The 22,227-nt window shown below is 36.1% G+C and overlaps 1 protein-coding gene across 2 annotated transcripts in view; it reads right to left on the bottom strand.

Annotated features, from left to right (window-relative positions):
• LOC123551611 (potassium voltage-gated channel subfamily KQT member 1-like) overlaps positions 1-22,227 on the bottom strand; it is a 142,045-nt gene that overhangs the window by 6,015 nt on the left and 113,803 nt on the right. For both annotated transcript variants that reach the window (XM_045340655.2, XM_045340656.2), the window contains exons 6-12: positions 20,059-20,155; positions 14,529-14,666; positions 12,990-13,100; positions 10,325-10,420; positions 6,484-6,721; positions 5,318-5,408; positions 330-405 (exon numbers count right to left, since the gene is read on the bottom strand). In XM_045340655.2, coding sequence (XP_045196590.2) covers positions 330-405; positions 5,318-5,408; positions 6,484-6,721; positions 10,325-10,420; positions 12,990-13,100; positions 14,529-14,666; positions 20,059-20,155 — 847 coding nt within the window. The remainder of the gene's footprint in view (positions 1-329; positions 406-5,317; positions 5,409-6,483; positions 6,722-10,324; positions 10,421-12,989; positions 13,101-14,528; positions 14,667-20,058; positions 20,156-22,227) is intronic.

Here is a 22,227-nt window from a genome sequence, read left to right as displayed (position 1 = left end):
ACCGCATTGGTCCTGATCAGACTGCGCATATGCGCAGGCTGGTCTGGCTCCATGCTGGTCACAAATACACTATGTTGGTTTTCTCATGGTGCAGCTCGTACATTTTACTAATGAATACAACACAATATAGAAATTTAGCAGGGTAAAGGTTAAAAGAGCACCACGATCTGCAAGAATGCGTTCGCCTCTAGTGGATTTTGCCAGACTGAATCGAATTCCGTGCAAGTGCACCATGGTATCAAGGCTTGGCAAAATCCACTCAAAACAAATACAGCACTGCAGATAAAGGTACTGTTACAATAACCCTATTATATTTTTGTAAGAAATACCTGAAATTTTCTTCTTGCCACGAAAAATTTTATTTTTCTTATCACACGTATCATAACTTTATGAGATTCTGTGAGACTGAAATGAAAATAAGATTTAATGTAATACAATAGAACAAATTAAATGCACAAGCAATCCCAGATCTTAAATCATTCAATTTGCAGAAAGACTAGAGCTGCTTTTGAGAAAAGTGCATGTCTCCCACAACTGCCTTATTAGACTTTCAGTGCTTTGATTATCAAAAAACATGTTTCAAGGGCCATAATTCCGAAGTGCCTAGGCTGATTTGGCTAGTTATCCAACTTGGCCGAGGACTTATTGGCAAACACATTTTAGATCTAGTTTGGTGAAGATCGAATGAGAAATGTTCGACTTAGAATGCGGACAAGATTTGTGATAGACAAACACACACACAGGAGTAAATCAATATGTCTCCCACACCACTATGTGGTGGGAGACATAATTACAGTGACAAGATTTCTTACAACTATTTCTGTTAAATATCTTTTTCATAAAATGTATAGATACTACTTCCTTGCATCAGCTGAAACTACCAAAAAATATCTGTAACAGTTACAAAATACATGTAGATTTAAGAAGCAAACTGAATTAAGTGGTATCCCTTGTGGAAAGAACATCCCAGAAAAAATTTAGCTTTGTCAAAAAATAACAGTCTTTAATTAATTAATAGGGCATTAACCATGTATCTTTTTATTTGTAGATTTTGTAACAACTGAAAAGCAACCTCTAGTTATTGATAGTACAAAAATTAACATGTAGCACAAACTAAGACTATAACAAAGAAATCAGCAAAATAGATAATTTTAACCAATTCAGGGGCAAAAGCTTGATAATACTCTGATTTAAACAGTATTTTCAGGGAAGCTGCTTCGAGTTAATACAAACACCCACACCAAATATCACCTCAGTGTGACAAAAAAATTCAAAGACAAGGCACAAGATAGACAACCAGAGCTGTCTGTAACACAGCATTCTCGATTTTTCTCAGTGCCCGACTCTGAATTAGAGCTTTGCCAGTAAAAACTTTATAAAACTTTAACCAAAAAAGTTAAAAAGGGGTATAACTCTGTCAAAATTTAAATCAGAGTTATGGGGACTGTTTCTCCTGATGTAGATTTTGATAGTAAATAATTATTTTAAGTTTCAAGTCTTTGATAGTAACAGAGGCATTTGACTTTATCGAAAACTCTAACCAACAGCGATGCCAACACCTACGTTGGGGCAAGTGAAATAGCTCTTTTTATTCTTCGTATAGTCGAGCTAAAACATGACCACATAATCAACAAAGGGCATCAACTCTGGCAGTACTTTAACGATTCTGCTTGGATCTGCTGGAAACTTTCCTCAAAATTATTACAAACATTTTACAAGAATATAACATTAAGTTAATATACTATGACAAAGTGATCTGGAAAAAAAAACACAATTTTTAAACCAATTAAATGGCAAATATTCTAGTCATACAAGCTTCATTTTCAAAACAACTGCTGTGACACATAAATTGTTTCTAGCAAAGACCATGCGTATATGAGAAAATGCTCATTTATCAGGTCTCACACTTTGTCAGAGGTGTAAAAACACCTTCAGGTTTCATTTTGCCAATAAGAGAGAACTAATCAATACAAAATGACAGGGTGTGGTGCTAACCGCGGTTATATTACACAGAAAATGTAGGGGGAAAATGGTCAAAAAGAAATACACTGCTCCAGTTATTGACCTTAAGCCTGCTGGCGGCAAGTGATTCTGCCTTTGCGACCAGACTTCAGTGAACATCCCTTTGAATGATAAGTGGTACTGCCCTGATTGAATGATGGATCAGTCCATTTTAGAAATATAGCAGGGTAACGGTTAAAGACTCCAGGTTTTTTTATGGCTGTGATACTAATGTTAAACCATTAGCACTTATAGAAAATGAATCAAGAGTATAAAAACCTTTTACGATTCTCTAACAGATTTTTTACATGTCTAAGTCTAGACAGTTAAGTTACAAACATTTACGGACATAGAGTGGTATCAGTCAGTAGCGTCCTTTAACTAGAGCTATCACTAAATGTGATTAATGAAAGGAAACAAAGGAAAGCAGACAGTTTTTGGGTAAGATTGCCCCGATCTGCTCTTGCATCAACTCCATAAAAAAACTGTGGAAGCAGTTTCTGCCACAATCTTGGGGAGATGGGTGTACGGATGCAAGCCTGTCTTTGTCCAACCCCAGAACATCTTCAAATCATGAAGATCAAGAGTTAAAAGTTTCAAGGGAATCGCCTTTGTCCCTAATACAAATTCATTCACATCTATACTTTGAAGTAATCATGTGTATGGGTTTCATTAGAATCCCTTTGAAAATGTGGAAGTAGTTCATGCTACAAACTTTTATAAATAGGGAAAAAAGGGGCCTTAAGGTCACCCACCTTTGTCCATCTGTGAGAGAAAAAATGTCATTCTTGTTTACACTTAATGGTTATTATATGTATGAAAATTCACTGGGATCCATTTATAATGTGAAAGTAGTTTGTTCCACAAACCTTTTGCAACAGACAAACCGACCAATCACACAACAGCATGACTGACAGCTGGACAAATGGTAAGAGGACTCCAATATACCCACCTAAATTTTGTTTTTTGGAGTATAAAAATAAATCTCACTGCCATAAAATCTTCTTTCATATATTTTACTGAAAATTTCAGGGGAAATCAATTTTTTTTTAAATTCTTGATCTCAACAGACTTTGCAAGTCTAACAAAAATGGGATAGCTACAATATTCATTAAAATTTGTTTTCAACTTTTTAAATTATTTCTCTGATACTGAATATAGACAAATAGCAATTACAATGTGTGACTGATAAAATTCCACTAAAATGGCTCGAGAACATATGTACTCTGAGAGTACGTATGTACTCGAGCCATTTTTAGTGACAGCAAAATAAACTAGAAAATGCTTTTATAAAAAAACGCATGTCTCCCCCAATGCAAAGTCCTATAGGCAAGAAGTAAATAGAGGTCAGGAGCGAAAGTCAAAGAGACACTGATGGTTGGCTGCAATAGGGATCATCTATTTGGCATGTCCAGTCATCCTGCTAAATTTCGACACTCTTGGCCTAGTGGTTCTCAAGTCACTGTTCAGGCTCCTGTGACCTTGACCTTTGATCAAGTGACCCCAATATCAATAGGGGTCATCTACTCTGCATGTCCAATCATCCTATTAAGTTTCAACATTGTAGGTCAAGTGGTTCTCAAGTTATTTCCAAAAAATGATTTTACATGAACAGGCCACTGTGACCTTGACTTTTAATAGACTGACCCCAAAATCAATAGGGGTCATCTACTCTGCATGTTCAATCATCCTATGAAGTTTCAACATTCTGGGTCAAGTGGTTCTCAAGTTACTGATCGGAACTGGTTATCAATGTTCAGGCCCCTGTAACCTTGACCTTTAACGGAGTGACCCCAAAAACAATAGGGGTCATTTACTCTTCATGACCAATCATCCTATGAAGTTTCAACATTCTGGGTCGAGAGGTTCTCAAGTTACTGATTGGAAATGGTTTTCCATGTTCAGGCCCCTGTGGCCTTGACCTTTAACAGAGTGACCCTAAAATCATTAGGGGTCATCTACCCTGCATGACCAATCATCCTATGAAGTTTCATCATTCTGGGTCAAGTGGTTCTCAAGTTACTGACCGGAAATTGTTTTCAATGTTCAGGCCCCTGTGACCTTGACCTTTCACAGAGTGACCCCAAAATCATTAGGGGTCATCTACTCTGCATGACCAATCATCCTATTAAGTTTCAACATTCTGGGTCAAGTGGTTCTCTAGTTACTGATCGGAAATGGTTTTGAATGTTCAGGCCCCTGTGACCTTGACCTTTGACAGAGTGACCCCAAAATCAATAGGGGTCATCTACTCTTCATGACCAATCATCCTATGAAGTTTCAACATTCTGGGTCAAGTGGTTCTCCAGTTATTGATCGGAAATGGTTTTCAATGTTCAGGCCCCTGTGACCTTGACCTTTGACGGAGTGACCCCAAAATCAATAGGGGTCATCTACTCTTCATGACCAATCATCCTATGAAGTTTCAACATTCTGGGTCAAGTGGTTCTCTAGTTATTGATCGGAAATGGTTTTCAATGTTCAGGCCCCTGTGACCTTGACCTTTGACGGAGTGACCCCAAAATCAATAGGGGTCATCTACTCTTCATGACCAATCATCGTATGAAGTTTCAACATTCTGGGTCAGGTGGTTCTCTAGTTATTGATCGGAAATAGTTTTCAATGTTCAGGCCCCTGTGACCTTGACCTTTGACGGAGTGACCCCAAAAACAATAGGGGTCGTCTACTCCAGCAGCCCTACAACCCTATGAAGTTTGAAGGTTCTAGGTCAAATGGTTCTCCAGTTATTGCTCAGAAATGAAGTGTGACGTACGTACAGACGGACGGACGGACAGGGCAAAAACAATATGTCTCCTGGGGGAGACATAATTCATCAAATTTCCATATTTATACGATTGATAAACTGAACTTAAGACTAGTATTAGAAGATTATTTAATATTCAAAGTTCAAAGTCAGTAGCCTCAAATACTTGGCCACAAAGTCTTTCAGTAATATTTTTGCATTTTGCAAAAATTTTGTAGACCAGAACTCTAGACATTTTACATTCAAATCCTGATGATATGCACAAGTTCACTTTATAGTGATATATTTTTGTAAGTTTGGGTCAAATCCCTTGAAATATGCAGGACAGATAGATGGATGGACAAGGCAGCAACTACATGCACCCCCACAACCTAACCCACCGCCTCCCCATTCCTGAAATTTTTCCAGAAGCATAAAAATAAAGGCAGCCATTTGTCAATCTTTGTCAAATACATGAGAAAGGATATATTAATGACTGTGTGTGGTAGGTGGGGTTGGGGGCAGAAGATTTATTCCATTTTTCCAAATAAAAGCAATAAAACAATATCTTACTGTTCAGGTCTAGAAACCATATGCATATGATAATCAAAGTCATCGTCTATTGACGTTTCCTGAACACCATGTTGAAATTGACTATTTACACCTGCAAGAATAAAACATAATATACAGTGAAACCTGCCTATATCGACCATCCTAGAGAGACATGGTGCTTTCTGTTAATGTAGTTCTGCACGTTCAGATCAAAATTTTTTCTACAATGTAGAGTTTGATTAAAACCAAATTTTTCAAATATTTAGAATATACTTAGAAAATGTGGCAAATAAGAAAGGTAGGGTCGTGTGCTTGATTTTTTGTTAGACTGATTTGAAAAAATTGGACTTTACGTAAGTTTTCATAACGGGCGTCTATGGGAAAATCACAATTTTGGTGAAATTATTTCAAAATCGACCCAGCAGTTTCTGACAAGAAGATTCATTAAATTTACCATTTTGTAAATATAAGGTACCATGCACTCTCAGGTGTTAATGTTGTTTAACGAATGTGAATAATTGGAAAAATTTTGGGAGTCATCCCAGAAGCATTTGTTTGAATTTATTTTCAATTCATGCATGTGCTGAAGAACGAGATGTTGTTTGATATTTTTTCTATTTTTAGCTCTGGTAGCCATGTTTTTGTGATGAAAAAGTAGAGTTTGAACATTTTGGTGAAATTATTTCAAAATCTGGTCGATAGTTTTTGACAAGAAGAATTTCCTGTTGCCAGGGCAATTAGAGCTCTGCGCATTGAACACAATTCATAGAAGACCACCCTGAGATTCATGCCAAGTTTCTTAAACTTTAAATGGTTTCAGAAGAGATGTTGTTTGAAGGAAATAGTGGACATGCAGACACATGACAGAATAACAGATGGTGATGGATTCATCAACAGCGGCTATAATGACTGTTTTTAACAGCTTTTTTGTATATATTATAGTAGAGTATATAATAAAACACATCAAAAATGCATCAAAATTGAAACCTGAAAATCAGGGGCATAATTCATGAAAGGTAAGTGCAAGAGTAACAACAAAGCTTGAAACAAATTTATTCAGTAAAAAATGATAAAAGGTGACACATTCTAAGTAAAAAGGGAGACTACTCCAGGAAGATTCAAATAAGTTTCAAGCTTTAACCATAACTGAGCTGAAACGAATCAAGATAAAATAAAACTTGACATACCTGAGCAATTCTGTACAATATTTGGAATATCTGAAGTATTAAGTTTCTGAGAGGAGAATCTTCGAGTGAGAAGACTGGCTCGGCGTGCCATACGACTCAGAGCATTGTTTGAGCCTGTATTTGAGCTGAACATGTTCATGTAATGATGATTGTGGTGATGATGATATGGATGAAGATGAATCCGCCAGGTTGCTTCTGATTTAAATTTTGGATCGGCTGCATGACATCGCCATATACTCTGAAAGGAGAAAATGACATAATTTACCCAGATTTTTTTACAATTAAAATGTAGTATGGGGACAGAAAAGTTAATTTAATTGGATTTATGCTGCACCAACACAGGTTATAATGCGCCAAATAGGACAATGAATTTTAGATTTCCTATCTCATTTATATGGAAACAAAAATACATGTATGAGGTATAGAATTAAAACTTTTGTACCTGCTGGAATCAGAGAGACACCCATACAATATTTTTTTGGTTGTAAAAAATCAGGGTAAATTATATGTTCTTTTATCAAATAGTCATGGAAAATAAATCCCTGGCCTGGGGATCAAACTCAAGACCCTGATACCCATAAATCTGCACTCTCCCTACTGAGCTAAGCAGGCCAGAGAAAAAAAACTTAGTCAAATTAATTACATTGTAAGTCATTCATTCTTCACTATTTATTCTTGAGAGGAAGTTGTACTTCCTTGCAGAGAGTATGCAACTCCATATCTGCAGCTCAAATGATGTTTCATTCTATATGATACAGAGTTTAGGAACTGCGTAGAATAAATGACAGCAATTACACAATAAAATACTATCTAGAAATGAGCCACGCCATGAGAAAACCAAACATAGTGCGTTTGGAACCAGCCTGGATCCAGACCAGCCTGCACGTCTGTGCAGTCTGGTCAGGATCCATGCTGTTCGCTTTCAAACCCTACTGCAATTAAAGAAACCATTAGCAAAAAGCATGAATCCTAACCAGACTGCGCTGATGTGCAGCCTGGTCTGGATCCATGCTGGTCGCAAACACAGTATGTTGGTTTTCTCATGGTGTGGCTCAAATGATGTTTTATTCTATACGCAATTAGCAGACAAACAAATCCAACTCAGTGCTGATGCACTCTTAATGCAGAAAAGCTAATTTTTTAAGAGCATACATTTGTAGATAAACAGACAAAACATTTTCCACCCTCAGGACCACTAAAAGCTCTGTTCCGTTGATTATCAAAGTATGGTCAGTCAACAAACGGGATTTCTTCCATTAATATAATGTAATTTATCTGGCAAAGTACGACAGAAAATAAAGTAAGCCTAAAACGGCTTTTAAGGCCGATCATTAAGATCAGGAGACCAAAATTGCCTTTAAACATTTGCTCGGTAATCCCTGTAAGAGTATCGTTGGCAACTAAAGAAATGCGATGCTCTTTTTTAGTTCCTTATGCAAAGAGCCACTTCATGCCTATGTTTTAAACCAATCTTTAAGTTAAGGTTGAATGTAACTCTGTATAAACTGTAATAGAGAATTTGTTCATATACACAGTCTCCTTTTGAAGATGATAAATATTGTGGTCATTTTTAATAAGTCATGCACTACAACAAGCTGAGCTGTCCAATTAACTGTTCTGCTTGTTTTTAATGAGAAGATCAAATGGTGACCTTTCAATCAAGACAGCTAATACAGTAATGTCTTTATTCAGAGGTGGCGTTTATTCGGAAGTGGTGTCTACTCAGTGGTGGTGTTTATTCAAAAGTGGTTTTCATTCAGAGATAGTGTTTATTTGGAAGTGGTCTTCTGTAAGAGGTGATCTTCATTCAGACCTGGACTTTATTTAGAGGTGGTCTTCATTCTTTTTATTGTTGGGTTTAACGTCGCACCGACACAATCATAGGTCATATGGTGACTTTCCAGCTTTTGATGGTGGAGGAAGACCCCAGCTGCCCCTCCGTGCATTATTTCATCACGAGCGGGCACCTGGGTAGAACCACCGACCTTCCGTAAGCCAGCTGGATGGCTTCCTTACATGAAGAATTTGACGGCCCAAGTGAGGCTCGAACCCACATCGATGAGGGGCAAGTGATTTGAAGTCAGCAACCTTAACCACTCAGCCACGGAGGCCCCTTGTCTTCATTTAGAGGTGGTGTTTGTTCAGAGGTGGTCCTTATTCAGAATTGGTCTTTATTCTGAGGTGGTCTTCGTTGAAGGGTGGTCTTTATTTTGAGGTGGTCTTTATTCTAAGGCAGTCTTTCTTATTAATATGGTCTTCATTCAGAGGTGGTCCTTATTCTGAGGTGGTCTTTATTCAGAGGCTGTCTTGATTCAGAGGTGGTTTTAATGATTATTATGGTTTCATTCAGAGCTGATCTTCATTTAGAGGTATTTTTTTAATCCGAGGTGGTTTTTATACATTTACATACATTATTCAGAGGTGATCTTTATACATTTACATACATTATTCAGAGGTGATCATACATACATACATTATTCAGAGGTGATCTTTATACATTTACATACATTATTCAGAGGACTGTGATCTTTAATTCCGGCTATACTGTGTACAACTAACATTCTCTTAAGGTACTAACCATCTCTATTCAATATCAAATTAAAATATTTCTGAGGACTTGTATACCAGTATCCACATGAAATTTTAAGTGTCTTTAACCTTTACTGTGTTGAATTTCGAAAATGGACTGGTCTTTCATTCAGTTTGGGTAGTACCATTTATTATTTGAAGGGGTGTAAAATGAAAATTTACTGACTGAATAGCAAACACCTGCTGGCAGCAGGCTAAAGGTTAACATGAACAAAATCAATGCATGTACAGAAAATATATATACTATACTGTAAACATTGATAGTTTGAGTTAAATGAAGTGAGTACTCCCATTCTATCCAGAAATATTGATCCCTACTGGGTTGAGAGTACCAAACTCGTGGATCCAGTAGTATTTCCTGTTACATCTTATATTTTTGTGTTATTTGCTGTCTCTGGGTCACAATGCATGATTTCAATGATTTTGATTCAATTTCATACTATTGCTGCACGTTTAGTGTGTAGTCTTTAATGCCTTGAGACTTTACATATTTACTTAGGATCTATATGGCTTAATCAAGTTCTCCATGGCTCACACCCAGCCAAATCATTGATAGTTTGAGGTTGAAGATGTAAGTGGATGAGTGAATTGCTTGAATTATCCAGAGTTTTCAAAAGATTCAAATGTAGAAAATATCAAAAAAGACAGTCAGGTACAAAATGAATTGCTTAAGTGAGCCTGACTGCGCAAGCCATACATGCTAAAGAGAGCCATGTTTCACAATAAAAGTGTCATTTATGACATGAAAAAAATTAAAACTAAAATAAAGTAAAATATTTTTGGGGAGCAGCAATTAAGTGGTAAAGGTGTCAGCCGTTCAACTCGGGTTATGGTTCTGAGTCCCCACGGGGTCACAACCACACCTCATTTGACAACAGTACTGGTATTACCAGGTAGCAGTCTACAAAGTGGTTCAAACAAGCTTGAAGCTTTTCTCTCAATCGACTTGAATTAAATCCTGTTTTAACTTCAAATGATGATAAATACTTTGTCTTCTCAAAATGTGTAAAATGTAAATTTCCAGGAAGTGGCCATTAATATAAACTTACTGACATCTTAAACAGATTTTTGCAAATATTTAATACAGATTTTTAATTCTCAGTTGTCACGACAATAGATTTAAGAGGAAGTGCTCTTCAGAGTCAAAAAAAAAAAGCACAACCACCACTCATTATACAATGACTGGTTTTTGATGCAATGCCATGGTCTCTTAATATATCAATGAATTGTACTACTTTATCGGAATCAATACCTGTATAAGCGAAGCCGCTGTAGGAATCTGCCGATTAAAATGTTTCTGTCTCTGCTTTTGTTGAACTTTTAAGGCAAATCCAGAACCTAGGATTCCCTGAAGAAATATGCAAACAATTTTCAATGCATCACGAGCAAACGTGAACAATATGCGTTGCATTAATATGATATCACCGTCAGAATTAAGCAACGGGGGAAATACAATCCGAGGCTCGATATTAAATAGCTTTTAATAACGCTTCCGAACTGTCAATTAAAAGATGTGGAAATATTGGTGGTTTTTTTAGCGGGAAGTCTTCTTTTCACAGTTATTATCATGGGATGCGATCTTTTACATAGAAAAATAAAAAACCCACACATTTTTTTTTTATCAGAACTGTCAGATTCGTTTCAGAAAAAAAATGGCAAAATTTGCAATGGTCTTATAGTTAATATAATTTACTAAAACTCTGCAATGAAATATGGTTCCATTAGAGTAAATTTCATTAATAAGATTGCATTATCACTAACATATTCCCATGTGGTGTCTTTTCAATATTTCAACCCATTACAATAAAATCGCAAAACATGGATTCTTTTTTTTTTATTTTCATTATAATTAAGCTGTCACACTAAGTTTGACAAAAGCACTGCTGTGCAGAGTATAATATGCTGGCAGCAATGTATCTATCAAGTTTAAGGGTCATAGGTCAGATCATTCTGAACTTATTGATTGGAAACAAAATTGCAAGGAGATGGATTCATCATCATCATCGAAATATGTTCACCTGACCCCTCTGTAGAGTGACCATGACCATAAACAATGAAACTTCAAAATCAGAACGAGTCCATGTGAATTTCTTTCTTCACTAATGCTTACAGTGATCTTAACGTAAGATCCACTGTCTTTAAAATCATTAGGCTTCATTCACTACTTGTCTGCAGGCTCGTAGGTCGTACCATTCTCAAAAATACACAGGAAAAAGGTTTTTGTACTAACAGTCATTGTGATGTTTGACCTCTGACCTCAGAATGGATAGGGATCATCTACACCCCGACAATGTGCCTGTTTTTGTACTAAGTGTTAGTATGTACTGTCAGTGTGACCTTGACCTTTGACCCACTGATCTCAAGATAATCAAGGGTCATGTATTGTCCATGGGAAATGTGCCACAATGTTTGAGCAGAAAAGGTTCTAGTGCTAATAGACACTGTAACATGGGACCTTTGACCCAATGATCTCAAAATCTTTAGGGATCATGCATTGCCCTTAAGCAATGTGCCTGCCAAGTTTGATGCTCGTAGGTCAAGGCATTCTTAAGATATTGAGCAGAATATTGTTGGTAGTAACATTCAATGTGACCATTAACTTTGACCCACTGACCTCATAATCATTAGGAGTTGTCTACTGGCCTGCCACTTTTGAGGATAACAGATGACAAGGCTGAGATCACACAGTTTTGTCTAAAGTCACACTGACCTTGACCTCTGAACATCTAACCTTAAAATCAATGTGTCATCAAATGCCCAAAGTTTGAGAATCATTGGTTAAAGCATTCTTATTTCAATTAGTGGAAACAAAAATGCTAATGGACAGACAGACAGATGGACAGAATAAGGGCCATAGTTCTTACAAAATGACAAAAAGTGTTATGGTTCTTGACCTACTTATTCACCAAATTATAATAAACAAGGTACAAAGTTTGAAAGCTATAGCTCTTGTGGCATTCAAGAAAAGATGACCTTAACAAAAAAATTCAACCAAAAAATAGGTATTTTTAAAAAGGGTCATAATTTTTGCAAAATGCACAAGTTACTGTTCTTACTGTTTCTTACTTAACTCATGATAATAAATACATATACAAAGTTTGAAAGCCATAGCTCCTAAATCTGGACCTAAACAAAAAATTTAACCAAGAAATTCCAATTTTTTATAGAAAAGGGGCCATAATCCTGACAAAATGCAAATGAGAGTTATGCTTCCTGACCTACTTACTCATCTAGTTACAATACATAAATATTTAAATAGACAAGTTAAACTGGTACATGTATTTAACTAAACAAGACATCTGAAGTCATTAGGTTGGCAGTCAGCAAAACTGAACCAGTCTGAGATTCTAATCAAACCATCCAGAAAATCGTGATACCACTCAATTTTCTGGTACACATCTGATATCATTTCACTGGATACTTTAGTATACTATCATGTAAACCTTATGGCGGTATTTTAAAACTGAATCAATTTCAAGAAGTTAGTGACCTTCTCCACTGAAGATAAATAAAATGCTTAGTGATACGCATGTAAAACTTCTATTTCCAAATCACTAAAATATTCATTGAAATGGCATCAGATTTCAGAGCAATTTTGTTCTGTGTACCATTTACTTCCATTAGTTGCAGACAAAACATGATACTGCAAATACCAAGAAATATGCGACAACACTTTTTCCCCAATCCAATATTGTCTAAGAGAACCGTACCATGAAAGCCCACACCCTGATTTTGAAGTGGACCGCAAAATTTACTGAAATTACAATTCATATTACTGCTATTAAGTTTTTGCCTAATTCGTGTCCAATGTATTTCCACAAATATTTGTAGCCATTAAAACACACGGTGTCATAAGAACGTGAAATATAGTGTTTGCGAACGTTTCTAGGATTAACGTTTCAATTCGCTATACTTACGGCTGGAAGAGCGAAAAATGATATTGCAAACACTGAGAAACATGAGGCGACAATTCTCCCCATCCATGTCTGGGGAACTGTATCACCATAACCTATAGTAGTCACTGTTATCTGGAAACAGACGAAAAATAAAATTATCAGATTTCTTATACAGTCAAACCTAACTGTACAGACCACCTCTGGGAACTGAAAAAATGGTCATTGCTGACAGGTGGTCCCTCAGTACAGGTAATTTTACATTGTTTACAATTATTAACAAATGAAAAGATTGAATAATGGCCTTTATACACAAGTTCTACATTCTGAGGTATTTTGTAACTGGCCCTTATCTACTGAAATCAAATACTGACCTCATCAATTGATCCATTGTTCACATACACTGATAAATGTTTAGACACTTATTAAATAAAACATTGAGATAGGGTCTTTGATAAATGAGATCACATTTGGTAGTCATGATAAAAGAGATTTCCCTCTGTCTTCTAATTAGAGTTCCAGATCTTGTTTATGTTACAGATCCTTAACAAAATGTCCGCTTGTTTGTTACTTGAAACTAACTGATTCAAGTCACAGAATAAAAACATGAAAACATTGTGTGACAATAAGCCATCAAGCTGTATTTATGACAATAACATGATATATTTACTTTGACCTTTAATCCAAAAGGAGGATTGAATATCTAGCTCAGTGGCAATATTTACAGGTTATTAGCTTAGTACTGAAAAATATGCACAAGTTCTGAAGCGAAATATTGTGTGACTTTAGGAGCGCAATATTATTCCGCTAAAGAACAAGTGCATATTCTCAATGCAAAGCTAATAAGCTTTTTATTACATATATATTTACACATATAAATATTATATAAATAATACGAATTCAAAAGCCTGAATGAAAATAACAATACTGACATAAATAAATTAACTCAAAGACTCACATTGAAATGACAACATTTTCCGATATGAAATATAGACCTCAATATGGAAAAACATTGATGTTTTTGGTTCCACTGTAACTTATAAAAGGTTGCATTATGCTATGTGGAATTGTGGACACAGACATCACTAACAAAACATCAATCCTTGCTTCCTAAGAAAGCTTCGTGCCAAATTCGGTTGAATTCTATAACGCACTTCAGGACAATAAGTTACTTTAAGGCAAATTACAATACAGTCCTAAAACTTTGCCTTTTGGCCACCTGCGAGGTCTGGAAGAATGTGTGAGCCATTTTGCACTCAGTGTGACATTCCTACTTCTTAAGAATATTTATGAAAAATGCATGTTGAATTTCATTATTTCACAAGAAGTTGCTTAAAACCAAATCACACACAATTCACATCAAGAGTTATGTCCCCTTTTTATATTCTTGTGTAGATTAATGAAAAATTGGATAATAATGCAGCAGATGTACAAACATTTTTTTTTTATATTATTATTTCAAATTATTGTGATAAAGTCCTTTCTCAATTTGCAACAGATTTTAACATCAGGAATGACAGTGAATTTGTGTCTAAGGGTGATAATTTAAGTCAGAATACTTACCACCCCCCACCAGAGGGCATCTGCATAGCTGTTAAACTTTGATCCAGAGTCCGGCTCTGCATCTTTTTCGGCCAAATATACAAAGTATGAAGAGAAGATGAGCCCTAGAAAGCCTATATACAGTGTGGTAATTAATTCCTGAAAAATAAAAGACATGTATTTCAGTGAATTATCAAAATATTGGAGTGAAATATATCTGGTATTTTCACAGTGAAAAATATAAGATATATTTTGAAATTACAAATGTAAACTATATTCTAAATTTGGTCAAAACATATAAAAAGAGAAGAAAATGTGTTTGTTTTACATGTAAGATCAAAATATCTTGCACTCATGAACACCATATCTTATATTTTCACTCATGTTACTATTGTAAATGTTTCAACTGGTGTCCGCTCATGAAAGATATAGTCTTACACTGAAACAAACAAATATCCCCTATATTGTTGGACAGTTATGATGATGTTTTTTCAGTAGTCAAATCTTTAAAGTTATACAGTCACATTTGTCTTTCTCTTAGAATGACGGTATTTTCAATCATTTATTTTGTACTCTGTACTCTCTGTTTTCAAGTCACATTTACTTAAAACAAAGATATGGATTATCTTCAGTGACAGATTTGCCTTATTTCCAGTCACAATTGGTTGTGATTGAGACATGGCTTATCTTCAATTACACTCCTTGTTTCTAACAGCTTTTCCTTTCATAAAGATGTGACCCAAGTTCAGTCACACTTCATTTCTAACAGATCTGTCTGATTTCAAGCCATGTTTATTTGTACAAAAAACTTGGCATATATTCAGTTACTTTCTGCCTACTTAACAGATTTGTCTTGTTTTAACGTCATATTTACTTGTACAAAAGACATGGCATTCCTTCAGTTACACATACAGATTTATGCCCATATGGACACTTGGGTTCACCAGAAAAATGTGCCCCAAGGAACACATAATTCCTCCCTCTATATTAGAAACTGGAAAGTTTTGCTGGAAGTGCCAGACCAATTTAGTTTTATAATTTATCAGAACTTGCCTAGTTATTTTTCTCCATTAGAATGCCAGTGTTCTGCTCACTTTTATGGAATTAAAGCACCAATCACATTAAAGTGATAGTAAACTGTGATATAACGACCATAAATAGATCCCAATACTATTCCATCACATAAATAATTCAATGCCGTGGCATTAAACAGAAAATATTCTGGCCATAAAATTTTGCAACTCTATTAATGAAAAATTAATATTTCAGAGATTTTTGGTTAAGGCAGGAAAATTAGTAATTAAAAATATATAGATTCATGATATACATGTAATATATGAGCCGTGCCATGAGAAAACCAACATAGTGGCTTTGCGACCAGCATGGATCCAGACCAGCCTGCGCATCTGCGCAGTCTGGTCAGGATCCATGCTGTTCGCTAATAGTTTCTCTAGTTGCATTAGGCTTTAAAAGCGAACAGCATGGATCCTGACCAGACTGCGCGGATGCGCAGGCTTGTCTGGATCCATGCTGGTCGCAAACCCACTATGTTGGTTTTCTCATGGCATGTAATATATTTGTATACTGCGCACAGTGCTTTTAGGGAAAATATGTAAAACGCAAAAAAAGGTTCATTAAATCAATTAAATTTAACTGTATTGTATTCAGGATTCCAATATGCTTGTTTTTGTTAAAACACGCTAAAGCTAAAATGAGCCGTGCCATGAGAAAATCAACATAGTGGCTTTGCGACCAGCATGGATCCAGACCAGCCTGCGCATCCGCGCAGTCTGGTCAGGATCCATGCTGTTCGCTTTCAAAGTCTATAAGAATTACAGAATACTGTTAGCGAACAGCATGGATCTTGACCAGACTGGTCGCAAAGCCACTATGTTGGTTTTCTCATGGCACGGCTCAAATAACATCATGTTAATGAGCGATGATGTTGTTTTTTTGTTGCGACCAAGAAAGAGCGCTACTATATTTTATCTACTGTTTTAGATTAAAAGCATATTAGAATCAAAATAATGTATAGCAAAGTCATGTTTTATTTAAATGAATACACTCAAAATCGGTTATATGTCGCCAGAATAATCACTTGGGCTACACCTTCGTGAAATTATTCCGTGAACATACAACCTCTTTTCGTGTATTAATAACTTTAAAACACAGTTTTCCTATCCATTATTTCTTAAATATATTTCGAGACAATGCCGTTCTTGTTTTGTTTTTATTGGGTTTAGAGTGACATAATTACTTTTCCATCTTTTAATGGTACAGGAAAACCCAAGATTCCCCTCTTGGCATTGTTTTATAAATAGACAGCAACCTGGGTAGAACCACCAACCTTTTATAATCCCGCTGGATGACTTTCTTACATGAAGAATTCTAGACCTGAAGGAGGTTTTAAACAAATTGATGTGATGGTTAAGTGATTTTTGATAATATATTAGATCAAAGTTCTTTTGCGACTGGGTAGATAGCCGCCATATTCATATTCAATTGTTGTAGCTTGATATCTAGTGAAAATATCACTGCTTCATATTCACGACCATTCTTAACCCTTCGCCTGCCAAATTTCTAAATTGGACTGGTCCATCATTCAATTTGGGCAGTACCATTTATTAGTCAAATGGGTGTTCACTGAAAATTTACTGACTGAATAGCGAACAGTGCAGACCATGATCAGCCTGTACATCCATCATGGTCTGCACTGTTTGCAAAGGCTAACTCACTGCGGCCAGCAGGCTAAAGGTTAAATTACAATTCTCCCTCCTCTCAAAAATTGAAAGTATCGCAAATATTTCACAGTCATTGGAAAGTACTTGAATTTTCATACATTTTTTCAACTAAAATTGTAAATTGTTCATGCTAGAAAGCAAACGTGACTGCGAACAGGAATAGCTTAACGAAAATTGGATTTTGGAATTTGATTATCTGATGTAAAGATTTTCTGATTTGATAATTTTAACATTTAGATAGTTCCTGCATAATTATACTAATTGGAAACAAGAGGCCCAAATATACCCGAGTCGCTCACTTGAGGAAGTCTTTGACAATCTGACCTTGCTCTGACACAGTCTGGTAAACATCTTTTAAGCAGTTCATGAAAAGTTATTTAAAGGTTTTTGTTTTTTTTGCTGTGACAGCCCCAAAATGTATAACCATTAGAACAAAGTTCAGAGTTTGGTGAAAGCCCCAATTTGAAATAAAGAGGGCCATGATGGCCCTAGATAACCCACCTCTTGCTTAAACAGTTTTGGTAGAGGGTCAGGCAAGTGACACTGATGTAAAATTACTTTAAAATTGGGCCAGCAGATACAGAGGGAAAGACTTTCAAAGTTTTCCATGTAGCAATACAGGGAAAAAAGACACTTAAGGAACATTGCTGTGAAATTACTTTGAAATCAAGCTAGCGGTTTCAAAAGAGAAAATGTTCAAAGTTTTCCATATAATCAATTCCTGAAAAATAACCTAATCCCCTGGCAGTCACCACTTCTAACAAAATAATTATTTGAAGGAAATGTGTAGGCAGTCACTTAAGAAACATTGCTGTGAAATTATTTTTTAACTGAGAAAAGTTTGTTGTGGCCATGTTTTTTAACAAAACAGAATGATCTGAACAAATCTGGAAGGTCAACAATGGAACATATCTGTGAAATTATTTCAAAGTGTTCAAAATTTCTCCTTTTGGTTGTCATAGCAACCAGAATTCTGCATGGATGACGTAGTTTTTATTATTATTATTATTATTTACCAGATTTTTATAGCGCTCTTTTCATCTATAAAATAAACGTTCAAAAGCGCTGAACGAATCTGAAAGGGTACCATCAAAGCAACATTCGTGTGAAGTTTGGTTGAAACTGACTTGGTAGTTTAGGAAATGTTCTTTAAAGAAACTGTGGTTGGCCAATAGACAACAGACATCCAACGCTCCTGAAAGCTCACCATGATCGAGCGCAAGCACTCCGTGCTTAGGAGATTTAAAAACTTGGGAGAGGATCGTATCATGCATTTTAAGCATTTAAAAAAAAAATATCTTAAGAGCCATAACTCTGGTCTGGATGGGTGATATCCAAAACAAAATGCCGGGAGCAAAATTACACAAGCTGGCTGACAATCCTATAACATACCTATAAAGTTTCATGACCATAGGTCAAATACTTTTTGAGATAGGTGCAACACAGATTTATTAGGTCCTTTTATGCATAATTTTGAGTAAGGTAAGGACTATTATTCTCGTTTGGCTAGACAGAATCCCTAACAAAACCTTATATGCATAACTTCACATGCTGATTAACAACCCTAGGAGATTTAATGACTCTTTATCAAATACTTTAGAAATACCCATTACATAAATTTGGACTGATGGATATCCAAATTAATGGACAGAGGTACAGACAAGTGCAAATTTATGACCTACCCCACAAAATCCTTATTATGATTCTCTACTTTATAAATACATTGTTGAATACTTTTGTGGTACCCATGAAATAAATATCCAAATGAACTGACAGAGGTACGGACGAGGGCAAATTTATGTCTCGCCCTAAAAATCCTTATCAAAGTTCTGTACAGTGCAATTGCGATGCTACGAATCGCAATTTAACAAAATACCGGTATAGTACGAAAAGGTGTTGTGGTCCCGGCTGCTTACCTTCTTATTTCTATGTAACAAAGTCGCGGTTTTACGAAAATGCAATTTTACGAAAAATGCGCTCCAACGAATGTATTGTTATGCCCTTAAAGCCTGTTTTCAACTTGTTTTAGTTGCGATTTTACGAATACATATATCGTCTATGTTTTCACACCTTCCATGATGGCGTGAAAATGCTTTAGAGTGGAAAGTGTCACTATCATTTAGCTGGGCGTAAACAGTGATTAAAGTGTGAAAACTTAGTAATTAAATTCGAAACACATAAGCTGTACACAATGACACAATTAAGTACATGTAGTTAAATGTTTCGCCTATAACTATCCGATCGGATGGCATACAAGTCACTATTGCTTCGATATCTATACGTCTCAAACAATCACTGCATAAAGAAAATAAAACAATATTTAAGTCCTGAACGTCTGTATTTTGTCGTTTTATTATACTAAACAATTCAGTAATGGGTAGCTGAGGGTATCGGAATATGCAATTGCGATTTTATTTTTAGCGTGCAACAATGTACCCTGTATATGTTTTATGTACAGTGAATAAAAAGTGAAGAAAGAAAGAACAACCCGTTCTACATTCTACATACGATCTGAGTTCAGATCCGAATAAGATTTGTACAGTAGTAATCCCAGATGTACATATAAAATTGTTATACATGTACTCCGATACGAAAATCACATGTTTAAATATCACGGTTACGACGTGTTATATAGCGGAATTTCCTAATGCTACGCTCAAACGAAAATGCGATATTACAAAAAAAATGGCCGGTCCCTTGGATTTTCGTAGGATCGCGATTGTACTGTACTTCATCAATAGTTTGCTGATTTAAGTTTGGTGATTATAATTTGAAGTTTTTTAACCTATAGCAGAAATTGTTTTGCTCACCTGTCTATGAATATATACAACAGAACCTAAAAGTCGCCATGTGCCACCTTGTCGATCAACATGAAGCATTCGCAAAATCTGTAAAAAACGAACTCCTCTGAAAAAAATTAATAATTGTTAATTTCTACCTAGGAAGTTCAAGGATGAAGGAGTTGTCAAAACTATCTGACCTTACTAATATTTTTATTTAAATTCATAAACTGTTGACACAGGAAATACAGTTATGCATCTTGCAGTTATAGAAGCCATATGAACAGACAGAAAGACAGACAGGTAAACAGATGAACCATCAATTTATCACTTCCACCTGCATGTTTTTAACCCTTACCTTGCTGAATTTCTAAAATCGACCAGTCCATCATTCAATTTGGGCAGCATCACTTATTATTTAAAGGGGTGTTCACTGAAAATTTACTAACTGAATAGCGAACAGTGCAGACCATGATCAGACTGCACGGATGTGCAGGCTGATCTTGGTCTGCACTGGTCACAAAGGCAGAATCACCTGCCGCCAGCAGGCTAAAGGTTAACTGATCAATAAAAACAAAGTACTTAAAGGTCATCACTGAACAGCTGATTTTTTCATTTTTCCTAAAAAAAAACAAGAGCTGTCTCCGTAGGATGACACATGCCCCCGATGGCACTTTGAATGAATAGTTATGGCCGATGTTAGAGTTTAGGACCTATGACCTACGGACCTGGGTCTTGCGCGCGACACATCGTCTTACTGTGTCACACATTCATGCATAGTTATTTTAAAATCCATGCATGAATGACAAAGATACGGACCGGACATGCCTATCAATGCACTATCATGAAAAATGATCTTTAACGTCTAAGTGTGACCTTGACCTTTGAGCTACGGACATGGGTCTTGTGTGTGACACGTCGTCTTATTGTGGTACACATTCATGCCAAGTTATTTGAAAATCCATCTATCGATGACAAAGATATGGACCGGACACGCCCATCAATGCACTATCCTTTAACGTCTAAGTGTGACCTTGACCTTTGAGCTACGGACCTGGGTCTTGCGCACTGCACGTCGTCTTACTGTGGTACACATTCATGCCAAGTTATTTGAAAATCCATCCATCGATGACAAAGATATGGACCGGACACGCCCATCAATGCACTATCCTTTAACGTCTAAGTGTGACCTTGACCTTTGAGCTACGGACCTGGGTCTTGCGCACTGCATGTCGTCTTACTGTGGTACACATTCATGCCAAGTTATTTGAAAATCCATCCATCGATGACAAAGATATGGACCGGACACGCCCATCAATGCACTATCCTTTAACGTCTAAGTGTGACCTTGACCTTTGAGCTACGGACCTGGGTCTTGCGCACTGCACGTCGTCTTACTGTGGTACACATTCATGCCAAGTTATTTGAAAATCCATCCATCGATGACAAAGATATGGACCGGACACGAAAATTGCGGACAGACCGACAGACTGACAGACCGACAGACGGTTCAAAAACTATATGCCTCCCTTCGGGGGCATAAAAATAGGTGAAATTTAAGTCCTTGAAACTCACATAACATGAAAAGTCAAATGTTCACAATTAAGCAAGCAACCATCAAAGCATGTTTTTTTCAACCTTTCTGCCTTGATGCATGCCAGCAAAGTTACATAATCAATTTAATTATTCTAATTCTATTAATGTGAGTCAATGATACTATCTGAATTTAATCATCATTTATCAATGATCAGTATATTTTTGTACTGATTATTCGACATGGAAATTTTGACAGATTCCCCGACTCTACAGAGTTAGTGACTTCATATTTTATTTACAGTCACTGACAGATCAGGAAATGCTTTTTGCAATCAGAAAAAAAAAACTGATGTAAATCGGGCGGCATTCTGCTTTTATCAGGAATCACAATGGGTATTAATATTGATCCATTAGTGACAATACTTTATGTAGCAATTTATACTATGTGCGGTGACAGCCAGGACTAAATGCAAAACAATATAAGATGAAATGTCTACAATTACCACTCTTCTATTGGATTTATATCAAGTTTACCAAGAGCAAATGATCATTATAGCTTTTTATTACAACATTCCGAAATAGGAACCGATATAACATGTTAACATGCTAAAAATACTTAATTTAGAATTTTTCAACACGCAGCTGACCTTTATGTAAAGCCGT

The sequence above is a fragment of the Mercenaria mercenaria genome, chromosome 4 (genome assembly GCF_021730395.1).
Source record: "Mercenaria mercenaria strain notata chromosome 4, MADL_Memer_1, whole genome shotgun sequence".
NCBI classification, from domain to species: Eukaryota; Metazoa; Mollusca; class Bivalvia; order Venerida; family Veneridae; genus Mercenaria; species Mercenaria mercenaria.
Note: the sequence above shows the minus strand (reverse complement) of the source record. Positions and strands in the feature narration are given on the sequence as shown.